The sequence below is a fragment of the Oncorhynchus kisutch genome, linkage group LG18 (assembly GCF_002021735.2).
Source record: "Oncorhynchus kisutch isolate 150728-3 linkage group LG18, Okis_V2, whole genome shotgun sequence".
NCBI classification, from domain to species: Eukaryota; Metazoa; Chordata; class Actinopteri; order Salmoniformes; family Salmonidae; genus Oncorhynchus; species Oncorhynchus kisutch.
In genome coordinates this window covers 30,761,943-30,778,679 of record NC_034191.2, presented here as the reverse complement: position 1 = coordinate 30,778,679, position 16,737 = coordinate 30,761,943, and the positions used below count along the sequence as shown (strand labels likewise).

Below are 16,737 nucleotides of genomic sequence, written 5' to 3'. Positions count from 1 at the left end.
GGCCCCACAAGGGTGCGTTCTCAGCCCTCTCCTGTACTCCCTGTTCCCCATGACTGCGTGGCCCTGCACGCTTCCAACTTAGTCATCACGTTTGCAGACGACACTACAGTGGTAGGCTTGATTACCAACAACAATGAGACGGTCTACAGGGAGGAGGTGAGGGCACTCGGAGTGTGGTGTCAGGAAAATAACCTCTCACTCAATATCAACAAAACAAAGGAGATGTTCGGAGACTTCGGGAAACAGCAGAGGGAGCTCCCCCTGTCCACATTGACGGGACAGCAGTGGAGAAGGTGGAAAGTTTTAAGTTCCACTGCGTACACATCACAGACAAACTGAAATGGTCCACCCACACAGACAGCGTGGTGAAGAAGGCACAACAGTGCCTATTCAACCTCAGGAGGCTGACGATATGTGTCTTGTCACCTAAAACACTCACAAACTTCTACAGATGCACAATCGAGAGCATCCTGTCTGGCTGTATCACTGCCTGGTACGGCAACTGCACCGCCCTCAACCGTAAGGCTCTCCAGAGGGTAGTGAGGTCTGCACAACACATCACTGGGGGCAAACTACCTGCCCTCCAGGACACCTACAGCACCTGATGTCTCAGGATGGCCAAAAAGATCATCAAGGACAAAAACCACCCAAGCCACTGCCTGTTCACCCCGCTATCATCCAGAAGGCGAGGTCAGTACATGTGCATCAAAGCTGGGACCGAGAGACTGAAAAACAGATTCTATCTCAAGGCCATCAGACTGTTAACCAGCCATCACTAACATAGAGAGGCTGCTGTCAACATACAGACTCAAATCTCTGGCCACTTTAATAAATGGACTTAATAAAGGTATCACTAGTCACTTTAAATAACACCACTTTAATAATGTTTACATATCCTACATTACTCATCTCAGATGTATATACTGTATTCTACACCATCTACTGCATCTTGCCTATGGCGCACGGCCATCACTCATTCATATATTTATATGTATATATTCTTATTCATCCCTACACATTTGTGTGTATAAGGTAGTTATTGTGAAATTGTTTGATTACTTGTTAGATATTACTGCATTGTCGGAACTAGGAGCACAACCATTTCGCTACACTTTCATTAACATCTGCTAACCATGTGTATGTGACCAATTAAATTTGATTTGATTTGACATCAGTGCCCGACCTCACTAATGCTCTTGTGGCTGAATGGAAGCAAGTCCCCTCAGCACTGTTCCAACACTTATAGGAAAGCCTTCCCAGAAGAGTGGAGGCTGTTATAGCAGCAAACAGGGACCAACTCCATATTAATACCCATGAATTTGGAATGATATGTTCAACGAGGAGGTGTCCACATACTTTTGGACATGTAGTGTATCAATTGATGTGCACTGTTTTATCTTATTGTAGCTCCATAATAACCTATTTATCACAGTTGATGTGTGTACCACCTTGTTGATTGATTACACTTCTACCTTTATCCACAAGGGGTCATAGTGGAGATGAGCACCATACTGGCGCTTTGTTGCTGAGCGGGCCTCGGCATGACATGTTCGTCTGTAAATATATCCTGAAGATAATGGGCGGTCCTAGCTTCGAGGACGTTCGAGGATGCTGAGTCAAGGATGTCACGGAGAGAGTCTATTTTAAGAATACGTAGCCTAAATAAGATATATTTGTTATGGATTAAAGCATAACAAGTCGTAAGTCGTTTCAATATAGTCATGTGAATAGACAGGAAAAAGGAAAACCGTGAGAGTCATTTTGATCGACAGTGCGTCTTTGTCTGGATTAAACCTCAATAATGCAAGCGAGAGACAGAAGACAACAGAGCTGTTTATATTTCTCCATCCAGCTGGTAAACATAATTTGATATGTAATGGGCTTTTTGAGACAATTGTTTTTCCCTGTCTAGGAGTTCTGTAAACATCCGCAGTGGTGATACATTATCTAATAGTGGACACAGTGAAGGCTTGATCAGTTTTTTGGCGTCGGGTTATTCTGAGTAGACATAATTTGATCCAACAAGGCCTTGTAAATGATAGGAGAAAACGGAGGACATCCGGGTTTAAATGCAAGCATAGTGTGACGGCTTGTTCATGATGATGCGAGATGAGTCTTTATTCACTTATTTTCAAAGATGACATCAGTGTGATGATGATGCAATTTAGTGAAAGCTGTCACTTAGATTTTATAGCTCAGCATCCAGTTCAGATGATGGGATTGTAATTTCACCAATTATGGTTTGTTCATGTATCTAAACAACTTGCTTGCAAGATAAACATTGTTTCCCATTCAGTTATAACCAGGTTATTACGCACACGTTTATTTCTCCAGAGAAACTGGCCTGATAATTGATCTGTTATTGATCAGGGCCTGCAACAAGCCCTCTTGGCTCTGACAGAGATTGGCGGTTGATGCTCTTATCTCTAACCGTTTTCCTCTGGAGACTCTATCGATACCTCTCCATGTTCAGCTCCGAAAGACTCACGGTACCGGAATATGTCATTCGGATTGGGAACCGGAGGTCGGGCAGCTCGACCTCATCCTCGGAACCGAAAGCACCACCGGTCTCACCGGGTGTCCACGGTGCCGACGTCCAGGATGTTTTGGATACCTCGCTCCCGGCCCTGCGCTCCGCTATCAAGACACTGAAATCAGCCAAAGATACATCGGATCTAGACGAGACCCGCAGGGCCATCGCAGAGACGTTCCAGTTAGTGGAGGAGGCCTGGGTTCTGCCTACTGTGGGCCGGCAGGTCGCGGAGGAGATATGCAACAGGATACGACTGGACGGAGGACTGGAGCTGCTCCTGCAACTCCTAATGACACCTGCTGTGGAGATCACCTATGAGTCTGCCAAACTACTGGAGCAGATACTGGTCTCTGAGAACAGGTGTGTATTCACTACAGGCCTACATGCACTTTTTTAGTTGTACAACATATTACCTCGGTCCTAACCTTTAGGGCCAGTTTCCAGGACCCAGATACAGATAAGTCTTAGTCGTTCTGGGGCGCCAGGCAGCCTAGTGGTTAGACCAGGCAGAGGCAGCCTAGTGGTTTGAACATTGGGCCAGTAACTGAAAGGTTGCTGGATTGAATCCCCGAGCTGACACGGTAAAAATATGTCGTTCTGCACCTGATCAAGGCAGTTAACCCACTGTTCCCCGGTAGGCTGTCATTGTAAATAAGAATTTGTTCTTAACTGACTTTCCTAGTTAAATAAAGGTTAAAAAAAACATTTATAAACTCAGCAACTGGTTTGGGGAGGAGCTGATTACATGTAATTGTTATGGTAATTACAGTAATTGTTGCGTTACCAGCCAAAATATTGTAATCAGATTACAGATACTTTTGAAAAACTAGATGATTACTTCGAGGATAAGTTTTACATTTAGAAAGAATGTTTGCGAAAAAATATTTGACACTTCTCTGTTTTTTCAATGACATTCAAATCAGCATTGAAAAAAGGAGCAAATGTAAATTTGTTCCACCTGAGTGAGTCTGACCATAAGTCAGAGACCACTATGACGACACACCAAATGTGTTTGATGGATCGCAGGAAAAGAGCAGGAATAGTCATTTGTAGGCTACAGTCCAAGCTATGTCTTCCAATCGCACCATTGGATGTAAGGATGACAGCAGTGGTGTAGTTTAGGCGATACAGATATCACTTATTATTGATCAAAGCATGCCATTCCATGAGCGCAGCATTTATTTTTCAACTCAAACCAATGAGCCCAATCAGTCCTCCATGACAACACAATCATAAATAGAGTAGCGCTGGCTAATAAGTCCTTAGTTTTTGGTGCTCAGGTAAAACAATTTGGATAATCTATACTTCCATATTTCCAAGTCCCATTCCTGAAGGTCAAGGGGTATAATATTTATTGGAATGACTGGAATTCTGATAGACTTTGGTTTTTAATGTAAAGATATAAGTTAATCATATTATTATATGTTGTAGAAAGCGATGGGTTAGAAGAATCATACATAACCAACCCATAAAGTAAAATTTAACATCCATATGGCCAGATATGTAAACTTTAACATTGATTTATCCTGCAATAGATGTCTTCAATTGGTAACATACATTTTTGCCTTCTTCTAATGCCTCTTGAGGGGAAAGTAATCTAAAAGTAACTGAATGTAATCAGATTACGTTACTGAGTTTGAGTAATCCAAAAGTTACATTACTGATTAGAATTTTGGACAGGTAACTAGTATCTGTAACGGATTACATTTTGAAATTAACCTACCCAACCCTGCCTAGTTATATACTAATCATTTTCTTTACCCTCTTCACCTCTCTCTCTTCCTATTCAGAGATTACGTGGCCCACATGGGTCTGGGGGTGATCCTGAACCTGACGAGGGAGACAGAGGATGCCCAGCTGGCTCGCAGTGTCTCAGGCATCCTGGAGCACATGTTCAAACACACCGAGGAGACGTCCGCCCAGCTCATCGCCAATGGCGCCCTGGATGCCCTGCTCTTCTGGTGCCGCGGTACCGACCCCACCGTCCTCCGCCACTGTGCCGTGGCACTCGCCAACTGCGCCATGTATGGCGGCCATCACTGCCAGCGGCTGATGATCGAGAAGCAGGCAGCCGAGTGGTTGTTTCCGTTGGCGTTCTCCAAAGAGGACGAGCTCATCCGCTTCCATGCGTGTTTAGCGGTGGCCGTGCTCGCCAATAACCGGGAGATCGAGCAGGAGGTGGGTCCTGTGTGGCTCAGTTAGTACAGCATGGAGGTTGTAACACCAGGGTGGTTGGTTTGATTCCTGCACTGGCCACCTATACAAAAACACGTATGCACACAACACTGTAAATTTCCCTGGATTAAAGTGTCTGCTAAATGTATTATTATAGGTGGTGAAGTCAGGGACGTTGGAGCTGGTGGAGCCTTTTATTGCGTCTCTGGACCCTGATGAGTTTGCCAGGAGCTTGCTGGACAGTGCAGACAGCATGCAGGGGAGGACGGCTGCAGACCTACAGCAGCTGCTGCCACTACTGGATGGGGCCAGACTGGAGGGGAAGTGTATCGCTGCCTTCTACTTGTGTGTCGAGACCAGCATCAAGTCACGCCAGCGGAACACCAAGGTCAGTATCAGGGAACAAAAGATTCAACCTTGATAAGCAGTTGATTTGCTGAATCAGATGTGTTAGTGCTGGGCTGGAACAAAAGCCTGCACACCCTCCCTGTGGTGACCACTACACCTTAGTGCAGAGTTTCACAAACTTGGTCCTCGGGACCCCTAGGGGTACACGTTTAGGTTTTTGTCCTAACACTACACAGCTGATTAAAATGATCAAAGCTTGATGATTAGTTGATTATTTGAATCAGCTGTGTAGTGCTAGGACAAACAACTTTAGTGGTTAGTGGATACAGGGATATCACCCAACAACCTTTTGTGGCCTAAAACCACTTCTGGTGCCCACTTACCTAACTATATATAAAATAAAATAGAATTTCATTTGTCACACGCTTTTTTTGTTTGTTGAATTTTTACCCCTTTTTCTCCCCAATTTCATGGTATCCAATTGTTGTAGTAGCTACTATCTTGTCTCATCGCTACAACTCCCGTATGGGCTCAGGAGAGACGAAGGTTGAAAGTCATGCGTCCTCAGATACACAACCCAACCAAGCCGCACTGCTTCTTAACACAGCATGCATCCAACCCGGAAGCCAGCCACACCAATGCGCCAGAGGAATCACCGTGCACCTGGCCACCTTGGTTAGCGCACACTGCGCCCAGCCCACCACAGGAGTCGCTGGTGCGCGATGAGACAAGGACACCCCTACTGACCAAACCCTCCCTAACCAGGGCGACGCTAGGCCAATTGTGCGTCGCCCCACGGACCTCCCGGTCGCGGCCGGTTACGACAGAGCCTGGGCGCGAACCCAGGGACTCTGATGGCACAGCTGGCACTGCAGTACAGCACCCTTAACCACTGCGCCACCCGGGAGGCCCTGAACACACTTTGTAAACAGCAGGTATAGACTAACTATGAAATGCTTACTTCCCAACAATGAAGAGAGGAAAATTAATACAAATAATATCACAAGGAATAAATACACAATGAGTAACAATAACTTGGCTAAAAACTGTACATGGAATACCAGTACATAGTCAATGTGCAGGGGTATGATGTAATTGAGGTAGATATGTGCATATAGGTAGGGGTAAAGTGACTAGGCAACATGATAGATAATTAACAGTAGCAGCAGCGTATGTAATGAGTCAAAATAATTCGTCCAAAAGGGGTCAATGCAGATTGTCAGGTTAACTATTTGGTTAACTGTTTAGTAGTCTTATGGCTTGGGGGTAGAAGCTGTTCAGGGTTCTGTTGGTTCCAAACTTGGTGTATCGGTACCGCTTGCCGTGTTGTAGCAGAGAGGACAGTCTATGACTTGGGTGGCTGGAGTCTTTGACAAGTCCACTATGGCCCCGATGATGTGGATGGAGGCGTGCTCGACCCTCCTGTAGTCCACGATCAGCTCCTTTGTCTTGCTGACATTGAGGGAGAGGTTGTTGTCCTGGCACCACACTGCCAGGTCTGTGACATCCTTTCTATAGGTGGCCTCATTGTTGATGGTGATCAGGCCTACCACTGTTGTGTCGTCAGCAAACTTAATGATGGTGTTGGAGTCGTGCAAGCCACAAAGTCGTGGGTGAACAGGGAGTACAGGAGGGGACTAAGCATGCACCCCAGATGGACCCCTGTGTTGAGGGTCAGCATGGCGGATGTGTTGTTGCCTACCCTTACCACCAGGGGGTGGCCCATCAGGAAGTCCAGGATCCAGTTGCAGAGGGAGGTGTTCAGTCCCAGGGTCCTGAGCATAGTGATAAGCTTAGAGGGCACTATAGTGTTGAACGCTGAGCTGTAGTCAATGAACAGCATTCTCACATACAGTTGAAGTCGTAAGTTTACATACACCTTACCCAAAAACATTTCAACTCAGTTTTTCACAATTCCTGACATTTAATCCTAGTAAAAATTCCCTGTCTTAGGTCAGTTAGGATCACAACTTTATTTTAAGAATGTGAAATGTCAGAATAATAGTAGAGAGAATGATTTATTTCAGCTTTTATTTCTTTCATCACATTCCCAGTGGGCCAGACGTTTACATACACTCAATTAGTATTTAGCAGCATTGCCTTTAAATTGTTTAACTTGGGTCAAACGTTTGGGGTAGCCTTCCACAAGGTTCCCGCAATAAGTTGGGGGAATTTTGGCCCATTCCTCCTGACAGAGCTGGTGTAACTGAGTCAGGTTTGTAGGCCTCCTTGCTCGCACACACTTTTTCAGTTCTGCCCACAAATGTTCTATGGGATTGAGGTCAGGGCTTTGTGATGGCCACTCCAATACCTTGACTTTGTTGTCCTTAAGCCATTTTGCCACAACTTTGGAAGTATGCTTGGGGTCATTGTTCATTTGGAAGACCCATTTGCGACCAAGCTTTAACTTCCTGACTGATGTCTTGAGATGTTGCTTCAATATATCCATATAATTTTCCTACATCATGATGCCATCTATTTTGTGCATCAGTCCCTCCTGCAGCAAAGCATCCCCCACAACATGATGCTGCCACCCCCGTGCTTAACGGTTGGGATGGTGTGCTTGCAAGCATCCCCCTTTTCCCTCCAAACATAATGATGGTCATTATGGCCAAACAGTTCTATTTTTGTTTCATCAGACCATAGGATATTTCTCCAAAAAGTATGATCTTTGTCCCCATGTGCAGTTGCAAACCGTTGTCTGGCTTTTCATGGAGGCTTTGGAGCAGTGGCTTCTTTCTTGCTGAGCGGCCTTTCGGGTTGTGCCGATATAGGACTCGTTTTACTGTGGATATACAGTAGATACTTTTCTACCTGCTTCCTCCAGCATCTTCACAAGGTCCTTTGCTGTTGTTCTGGGATTGATTTGCACTTTTCGCACCAAAGTACATTAATCTCTAGGAGACAGAACGCGTCTCCTTCCTGAGCGGTATGACGGCTGCGTGGTCCCATGGTGTTTATACTTGTGTACTATTGTTTGTACAGATGAACATGGTACCTTCAGGCGTTTGGAAATTGCTCCCAAGGATGAAGCAGACTGTGGAGGTCTACAAATTTTTTCTAAGGTCATGGCTGATTTCTTTAGATTTTCCCATGATGTCAAGCAAAGACTCACTGAGTTGGAAGGTAGGCCTTGAAATACATCCACAGTTACACCTCCAATTGACTCAAATGATGTCAATTAGCCTATCAGAAGCTTCTAAAGCCATGACATAATTTTCTGGAATTTTCCAAGCTGTTTAAAGGCACAGTCAACTTAGTGTATGTAAACTGAGCCATGACCTGCCTTTCAAAGAATTTGGCTAATGATGTGAGTGCTATGGTCAATAGACATTTAGACAGGTTACCTGGGCGTTCTTGGGCAAAGGGACTATGGTGATCTGCTTGAAACATGTAGGTATTACAAACTGGGTCAGGGAGAGTTTGAAAATGTCAGTGAAGACACCCGCCAGCTGGTAAGCACATGCTCTTAGTACGTGTCCTGGTATCCATCTGGCCCCGCGGCCTTGTGAATGTTAACCTGTTTAAAGGTCTTACATTGGCTACGGAGAGTGAGAACACACAATCGTTTGGAACTGCTGGCGCTCTCATGCATGGTTTAGTGTTACTTGCCTCGAAACGAGCATAGAAGGCATTTAGCTTGTCTGGTAGGCTCGCGTCACTGGGCAGTTTGCGGCTGGGATTCCCTTTGCAATGCGTAATAGTTTGCAAGCCCTGCCACATCCGACAAGCGTTCAAGCTGGGTGTTTGATGGGTCATTGAAGGTCGTAGCAGGATTTCGAATAAACATCCGGATTAGTATCCTGCTCCTTGAAAGCAGAAGCTCCAACCTATAGCTCAGTGCGGATGTTGCCTGTAATCCATGGCTTTTGGTTGGGAAATGTACAGTACGTGCGGTCACTGTGGGGACGACATCGTCGATGCACTTATTAATGAAGCCAGTGACTGATGTGGTAAACTCCTCAATGTTATCGGATGAATCCGAAAATATTCCAGTCTGTGCTAGCGAAACAGTCCGTTAGCATCCATTTCATGTGACCACTTCCGTATTGAGTGCGTCACTGTTACTTCCTGTTTGAATTTTTGCTTGTACGCAGGAATCATGAGGATAGAGTTATGGTCAGATTTGCCAAAGGGAGGGCGAGGGAGAGCCTTGTATGCGTTTCTGTGTGTGGAGTAAATGTGATCAAGTTTTGTTTCATCTAGTTGCACAGGTAAAAATGAAGTAAAAGGGATTTAAATGTTCCTTCATTAAAATCACCAGCCCTACAATATCAATGGACATACAATTGAATGTGTGTACATTCTTCCTCCCAGATCTTCCAGGAGATAGGTGCGGTGCAGAGCCTGAAAAGGATTGTCATGTACTCCAGCAACGGGACGGCCTGTGCCCTGGCCAAGCGGGCACTGGGGATGATGGGGGAGGAGGTGCCGCGACGTATCCTGTCCTCCGTGCCCAACTGGAAGGGCGGTGAGGTTCAGAGATGGCTCCAAGTAATTGGATTCAGCTCTTATACTGAGCGCTTCCAGGTGTGTGTTTCTGTGTCTCAGTGTGTGTTTGTGAGAAAGATAGATAGAGATAGCGATAGCAAAAGACTAAGGTTTGAACAATAAACAATGAGAATGTTCTTCTATAGTCCTTGTAAAGATGGTGACAAAATAAGGTGAATGTTTGGTTTCATGTCTATTAGATATGGATACCTACAGGTAGCTACCAAAATAATAGAAATGCTTTCACGCAGATGTGGTTCCTGAGTTAATAAAGCAATTAACATATCATCATGCTTAGGGACATGTATAAAACTGCTGGGCAGGCCAGTATTTTGGCCATTATTTTGTCAACCATGGCTATGCCCCCATACGATGACAATGCCCCCATCCATAGGGCACGAGTGGTCACTGAATGGTTTGATGAGCATGAAAACAATATAAACCATATGCCGTGGCCCTCTTAGTCACCAGATCTCAACCCAATTAAACACTTATGGGAGATTCTGGAGACAGCGTTTTCTACCACCATCAGCAAAGCATCCCTCCAATAGAGTTCCAGACACTTGTAGAATCTATGCCAAGTCGCATTAAAGCTGTTATGGCTCGTGATGCCCCGACAACCTATTAAGACTCTTTATGCTGGTGTTTCCTTTGTTTTGGCAGTTACCTGTATTTCTCCTTAGCCTCTTACTCACTAAATTAACTCAGTCTTTCTCTCTACTCTCTCTGCCCATCCTTCAGGAGCTGCAGGTGGATGGTGACCTACTGCTGAACATCACAGACCAGGAGCTGAGCACTGACCTGGGCATGACCGCAGGACTCACTCGCAAGAGGTTAGTTCAATTATCTGTCAAGTTTATGTCAAGCTTATAAAACGTCTGTTACACCAGTCAACATCAGTGAAATTGAGCATTGAAATAAAATCCCCACCTCACCCTTCCCACTCCATTTTGTTTTGTCTTCTAGGTTCCTCCGTGACCTGCGCGTCCTGAAGACCTATGCCAACTACTCGACCTGTGACCCCAACAACATGGCTGACTGGCTGGGCGAGGTGAGCCCACGCTTCCGCCAGTACACCTACGGCCTGGTGCAGTCTGGCGTGGACCGCAAGAACGTCCTCCACCTCACCGACCAACAGCTCCAGTCAGACTGTTACATAGGTGGGTTGTGAGCCAAAAGCCACATTTATGTTCCCTGCAAGACAATGGAGAATAAAGTATTCCTTTTCTCCTTCTAGAGAACGGCATCCATCGCTCCAAGATCCTGGCAGCCACCCGTAGGCCGATTAAGCCGTGTCTGACCGATGCCCAGCCCCCTGGACCGGATGTGTTTATTAGCTACCGCAGGACTACCGGTTCCCAGCTCGCCAGGTTTGCAGAGAGGGAGAGGAAGAAGGAGAGGAAGAGGGAGAGTCATGGATAGGGCGAGGAATAATAGAGGGAAAGCTAGGGAGCTTTGGAACAACATTATCAGGTTTGTCAGGATTATCTGGAGGCTAAGATCTATAGATCGTTAATTGTTACTCCCCCCCCCCCCCCCCCCCCCCAGTCTGTTGAAGGTCCACCTGCAGGTCAGAGGTTTCAGTGTGTTCATTGACGTGGAGAAGCTGGAAGCAGGGAAGTTTGAGGACAAGCTGATCCAGAGCGTCCAGCGGGCACGGAACTTCATCCTGGTGCTGTCTGCCAATGCCCTCGACAAGTGCATGGGTGACACTGGCATGAAGGACTGGGTACACAAGGTCAGAGACGGATCTATACATAGATCGGTTCTGCATACAGAACAATATACACTGAGTATACAAAACATTACTTTTTCCATGACACAGACTGACCAGGTGAATCCAGGTGAACACTATGATCCGTTATTGATGTCACTTGTTAAATCCACTTCAATCAGTGTAGATGAAGAGGAGGAGACAGGTTAAAGAAGGATTTTTAAGCCTCGAGACATGGATTGTGTATGTGTGCCATTCAGAGGGTGAATGGGCAAGACAAAATGTTTAAGTGCTTTTAAATGGGGTAAGCAATACTTACCTGGTTTGTTACCCGGTTTGCACCGGTAAGCAATGCTTACCCGGTTTGCACCAGTTTGTGTCAAGAACTGAAACACTGCTGAGTTTTTCACTATCAACAGTTTCCTGTGTGTATCAAGAATGGTCCCCTACCCAAAGGACATCTAGCCAACTTGACACAACTGTGGGAATTATTGGAGTCAACATGGGGCAGCATCCCTGTGGAACGCTTTCAACACCTTGTAGAGTCCATGCCCCGACAAACATCAACAAGGGATCATAGCTTTCACGTGTATTCACCTGGTCAGTCTGTCATGGAACGAGCAGGTGTTCATAATGTTTTATTCATTCAGTCTAGATCCAATAGTATCTAGATGGAATTCCAAAATGTTTCTATGTGTATAATCCTGTCACTCTAGCCTTTACATGTCTAGATGTTCCATCTATATGTTGGTGATATACAATATTAGACATAGAGAGGTCTCCTGCATCAGTGGCGTCATTTGGGGCTGCAGCGTAGCCTAGTGGTTAGAGTGTTGGACTAGTAACCGAAAGGTTGCCAGATCAAATCCCTGAGCTGACAAGGTACAAAATGAACAAGGCCCTGAACAAGGCAGTTAATCCCTTGTTCCTAGGCCGTCATTGAAAATAAGAACTTGTTCTTAACTGACTTTCCTAGTTAAATAAAGGTATGGCAACGTTGAAGCTCCAAGGAATTTATATAAAGTTGAAGCTCATGTATTCCATTGCTACACAATTTAAAAATGCTAAAAATAAACTGCAAAATTGACTGGACATTATCTGTCACGTTCGTTGTATGGAGGAGACCAAGGCGCAGCGTGATATGCATACATACTTCTTTTAATAAAGAAATGCAACACTGAACAAAACAACAAAACGTGACGCTAATACGGCTAGTGCAGACAGGCAACTAAACATAGAATAAGAACCCACAAATACCCTATGGCTACCTAAATATGGTCCCCAATCAGAGAAACGATAAACAGCTGCCTCTGATTGGGAACCAATTCAGGCCACCATAGACCTACATATACCTAGACTTACAAAAACCCCTAGATATACAATACCCCTAGATATACAAAACCCCTAGACAATACAAAACTAACATACCCACCCTAGTCACACCCTGACCTGACCAAAATAATAAAGAAAACAAAGATAACTAAGGTCAGGGCGTGACAATTTTCACCTTGCTGCTGTAGCTTCATTCACCTTAGTCAATAAAGGACTTAACATTCTACAATCAGGTCATACAGAAATGAGCTGCTAACTGTACCCACTAGTTCAGCACCGGTATTAAAAACTCAAGTTTAGTTTCATGTCATGTCAAACAGTAACTACCTAGCCATCTACAACCATCTTCCACCTCTGCACTGTTTTCAAAGAAAAGTTGCACTGTTCACTGCAACTGCGTCGATGTGCTCTCTCAAAGGCATCCAGCCGGACAAACACCCTTCTCGCACGCTCAAAGGCGTGTGCATGGTCCTAAAGCCAGCCCACTAATAATGCATTTGCCTTGGAATGATTTTAGTAGCCTATTTTAAATTGTTGGTGTTGAGCGAGGGGCTGGCGACTGCCATACTCTGCCATGCCCTATTGACGCCCCTGCACTGCATACAGAACAATGTTACAGTTGAGACATTATTTTCCCCATATACCCGTGCCCCTTACATGTCTAGACTGCGTAGACACTGTGTCTGTCTGTGATTTAACGTACCTCTCGTAAATCCTGCAGGAGATTGTCACAGCTCTCACTGAGAAGAAGAACATCGTCCCTGTCACTGATAACTTCATGTGGCCTGACCCAAACTCTCTGCCTGAGGACATGAAAACCATCCTCAACTTCAACGGCATCAAGTGAGTCAGACAGAGACGGCAGACTGTTTGAGAGAGATGAGCATTTTGAACACTTATCCAAAGTGCACTTCGCTGGAGTTTCTTACATTTTCTTTCCCCCTGTCTCCCTCTCTTTCTCTTTCCTTCTCTCTTATCTTTTTCTATCACTCAAACTCTCCTTATCTCTCCCTCTTTCTCCCTTCCTCTTTCTCTTTCCCCTTCTCCCTCTTTCACTCCCTCCCTCCCTTTCTCTCTCGATACAGGTGGTCCCATGAGTACCAAGAGGCCACCATTGAGAAGATCCTGCGTTTTCTCAAAGGCAACCCCAGCCAAGACCAGACAGACTGTCCCAAGGCAGACTGTCCCAAGACAGAGTGCCCTAGTGGAGCTCTGGTCTGTGATGATGTAAAAGTGTGACCATTAGTGATCAGTAATCAATAATGTCAAACAGAGCATGGTCTGCGCTCTGGTTGGTCAGCTCTACCCGTGTGCATGTGAAGACACGTTTAATAGTCAGTATTTAAATCATATGCTTTTCAGCACTTGTAAATACCATGTAGTGCTCTCCAAAGCTGCAGTTCCACTGTCATAAGCTGTTATTAGCATGGTCAGGTATATTGTTTGTCTCTCAGGAAATAACCAGTCTTAAAAGTCAGCCGTTGATGGCATCATGCATTACACGTAATACAAATGTGAAGTATCTCTGTTTCCTCTCCATAGCACTGTCATTGTTATAAATAAGCCCATACTTTCAAAGAAAATACAACATTCGGGTTTATAGTAGCCTGAGTACCAGCCTGTTTGTGCTATCATTCCAACTCCTTGACATGTTAGGCTTGGAGTTGGCAAGAGTACAAACAGATCTGGGACCAGGCTTTTAGTAATGTTCCTGCGTAAAGTACATGGTGTATGCGAAATACTGTATCTTTTTTTTCTTCTCATGGTTCTTAAATGGAATCCTGCAAGCTCATTGGTGGTCGACTATTGCATTGATTTGATGTTTCTTTACGATTGTGTAACCTGGGTGCTGGCAAACAGCCTAATCCAACAGAGATGACCTCTGACCGATACAGATCGAATCTGGTCCCAGATCTGTTTATGTGCTGTTTTGCCAACTCCTATGGCCATTGTTGTGACAAGGACCATATGAAATGTCGAAACTACACAAACAGATCTGGGACCAGGATAGAAGAGGTCTACAATAACTATACTCATTATACACTTACACTCATCTGCCCAGCGACAATCAGGGGTTCACAAAGAACTCTCTCTCTCAACCAAACTTGAGGCAATGAAAAATACCATTATCAATGTATTTTGCTCAAGTGAAAATGGATAGACACTCTCTCTCACTGTTCACAAAGATACAATCAGTTTACAAAACCAATATCTACACTACCACCTAAGGCTGAAGCTACTCCATGAAAACACTTCCATCCCCTGCCTGTCAGAAAGTCTTGTAGTATACAGTCACAACATGCTGCGTTACTTTGTTCAGCTAAACTGATGTAACTACAATGCTGATTTGTGGTTTGATTCCTTCCTCACGCCAAAAGATATTCTGTCATTGACTTGGCTGCTTGAAAGTCAGCCTTAGTTCACTGGCTTGTATCTATTGGATAGAAGCAATTCAGTAGATAAATTATATCACATTGAGGGCAGCGCTAAATACTGTATACATGGCTCACATTGAGGATCTTTTTTAGACCAGCATGCACCACCCCTGTCTAAATCATTTGAAGTCTATACTATGATCTGTGACATGATCAGAAAAACATCTAACAAAACAAATCAAATCAAATGTATTTATATAGCCCTTCGTACATCAGCTGATATCTCAAAGTGCTGTACAGAAACCCAGCCTAAAACCCCAAACAGCAAGCAATGCAGGTGTAGAAGCACGGTGGCTAGGAAAAACTCCCTAGAAAGGCCAAAACCTAGGAAGAAACCTAGAGAGGAACCAGGCTATGTGGGGTGGCCAGTCCTCTTCTGGCTGTGCCGGGTGGAGATTATAACAGAACATGACCAGGATGTTCAAATGTTCATAAATGACCAGCATGGTCGAATAATAATAAGGCAGAACAGTTGAAACTGGAGCAGCAGCACAGTCAGGTGGAAGTTGAAACTGGAGCAGCAGCATGGCCAGGTGGACTGGGGACAATCATGCAGTTTCTGATTATCAGTTTAGATATTACTAACCAAGTGTTGCAAAATGAGCACAGAAGTGATCAAATCACCAAGTTATTGTATTTATAGTTCAATGAAGTGGAATGCTAACACTTTACTTTAAACATGGAATTATTAGGTTATTAGTGAGGTGTTGGTTTTGTGGATTCATATCTCTTAGTGATGTACAGTAGATACTTATGTATCCACACAGTACTAAACAGTGTGGGGGAAAGGAAAACAAAAAATGCCACCTCAGTCCCAAGCTTCCGTATTTGCTCTCAGCACTGCTAGCTACAGTGCCTTGCGAAAGTATTCGGCCCCCTTGAACTTTGCGACCTTTTGCCACATTTCAGGCTTCAAACATAAAGATATAAAACTGTATTTTTTTGCGAAGAATCAACAACAAGTGGGACACAATCATGAAGTGGAACGACATTTATTGGATATTGAAAACTTTTTTAACAAATCAAAAACTGAAAAATTGGGCGTGCAAAATTATTCAGCCCCCTTAAGTTAATACTTTGTAGCGCCACCTTTTGCTGCGATTACAGCTGTAAGTCGCTTGGGGTATGTCTCTATCAGTTTTGCACATCGAGAGACCGAATTTTTTTCCCATTCCTCCTTGCAAAACAGCTCGAGCTCAGTGAGGTTGGATGGAGAGCATTTGTGAACAGCAGTTTTCAGTTCTTTCCACAGATTCTCGATTGGATTTTGGTCTGGACTTTGACTTGGCCATTCTAACACCTGGATATGTTTATTTTTGAACCATTCCATTGTAGATTTTGCTTTATGTTTTGGATCATTGTCGTGTTGGAAGACAAATCTCCGTCCCAGTCTCAGGTCTTTTGCAGACTCCATCAGGTTTTCTTCCAGAATGGTCCTGTATTTGGCTCCATCCATCTTCCCATCAATTTTAACCATCTTCCCTGTCCCTGCTGAAGAAAAGCAGGCCCAAACCATGATGCTGCCACCACCATGTTTGACAGTGGGGATGGTGTGTTCTAGGTGATGAGCTGTGTTGCTTTTACGCCAAACATAATGTTTTGCATCTTTGCCAAAAAGTTCAATTTTGGTTTCATCTGACCAGAGCACCTTCTTCCACATGTTTGGTGTGTCTCCCAGGTGGCTTGTGGCAAACTTTAAACAACACTTT

General features: G+C 44.6%; 1 protein-coding gene across 1 annotated transcript; it reads left to right on the top strand.

Annotated features, from left to right (window-relative positions):
• Positions 1–1,505: 1,505 nt before the first annotated feature.
• On the top strand, positions 1,506–14,385 carry LOC109875613 (sterile alpha and TIR motif-containing protein 1). The gene is made up of 10 exons (XM_020467988.2): positions 1,506–2,893; positions 4,324–4,711; positions 4,866–5,096; positions 9,374–9,586; positions 10,289–10,380; positions 10,514–10,707; positions 10,785–10,917; positions 11,096–11,285; positions 13,315–13,436; positions 13,679–14,385. Exons 1-10 carry the CDS (start codon positions 2,415–2,417, stop codon positions 13,830–13,832), a joined length of 2,196 nt encoding a protein of 731 aa, XP_020323577.1. The 5' UTR covers positions 1,506–2,414; the 3' UTR covers positions 13,833–14,385.
• Positions 14,386–16,737: the final 2,352 nt, after the last annotated feature.

Coding starts and splice junctions, on each gene's coding strand:
- LOC109875613 (XM_020467988.2), top strand. CDS start 2,415: ATGCTCTTATCTCTAACCGTTTTCCTCTGGAGACTCTATCGATACCTC. Junction 4,712..4,865: donor ACCGGGAGATCGAGCAGGAG/GTGGGTCCTGTG, acceptor GTATTATTATAG/GTGGTGAAGTCAGGGACGTT. Junction 13,437..13,678: donor CTCAACTTCAACGGCATCAA/GTGAGTCAGACA, acceptor CTCTCGATACAG/GTGGTCCCATGAGTACCAAG.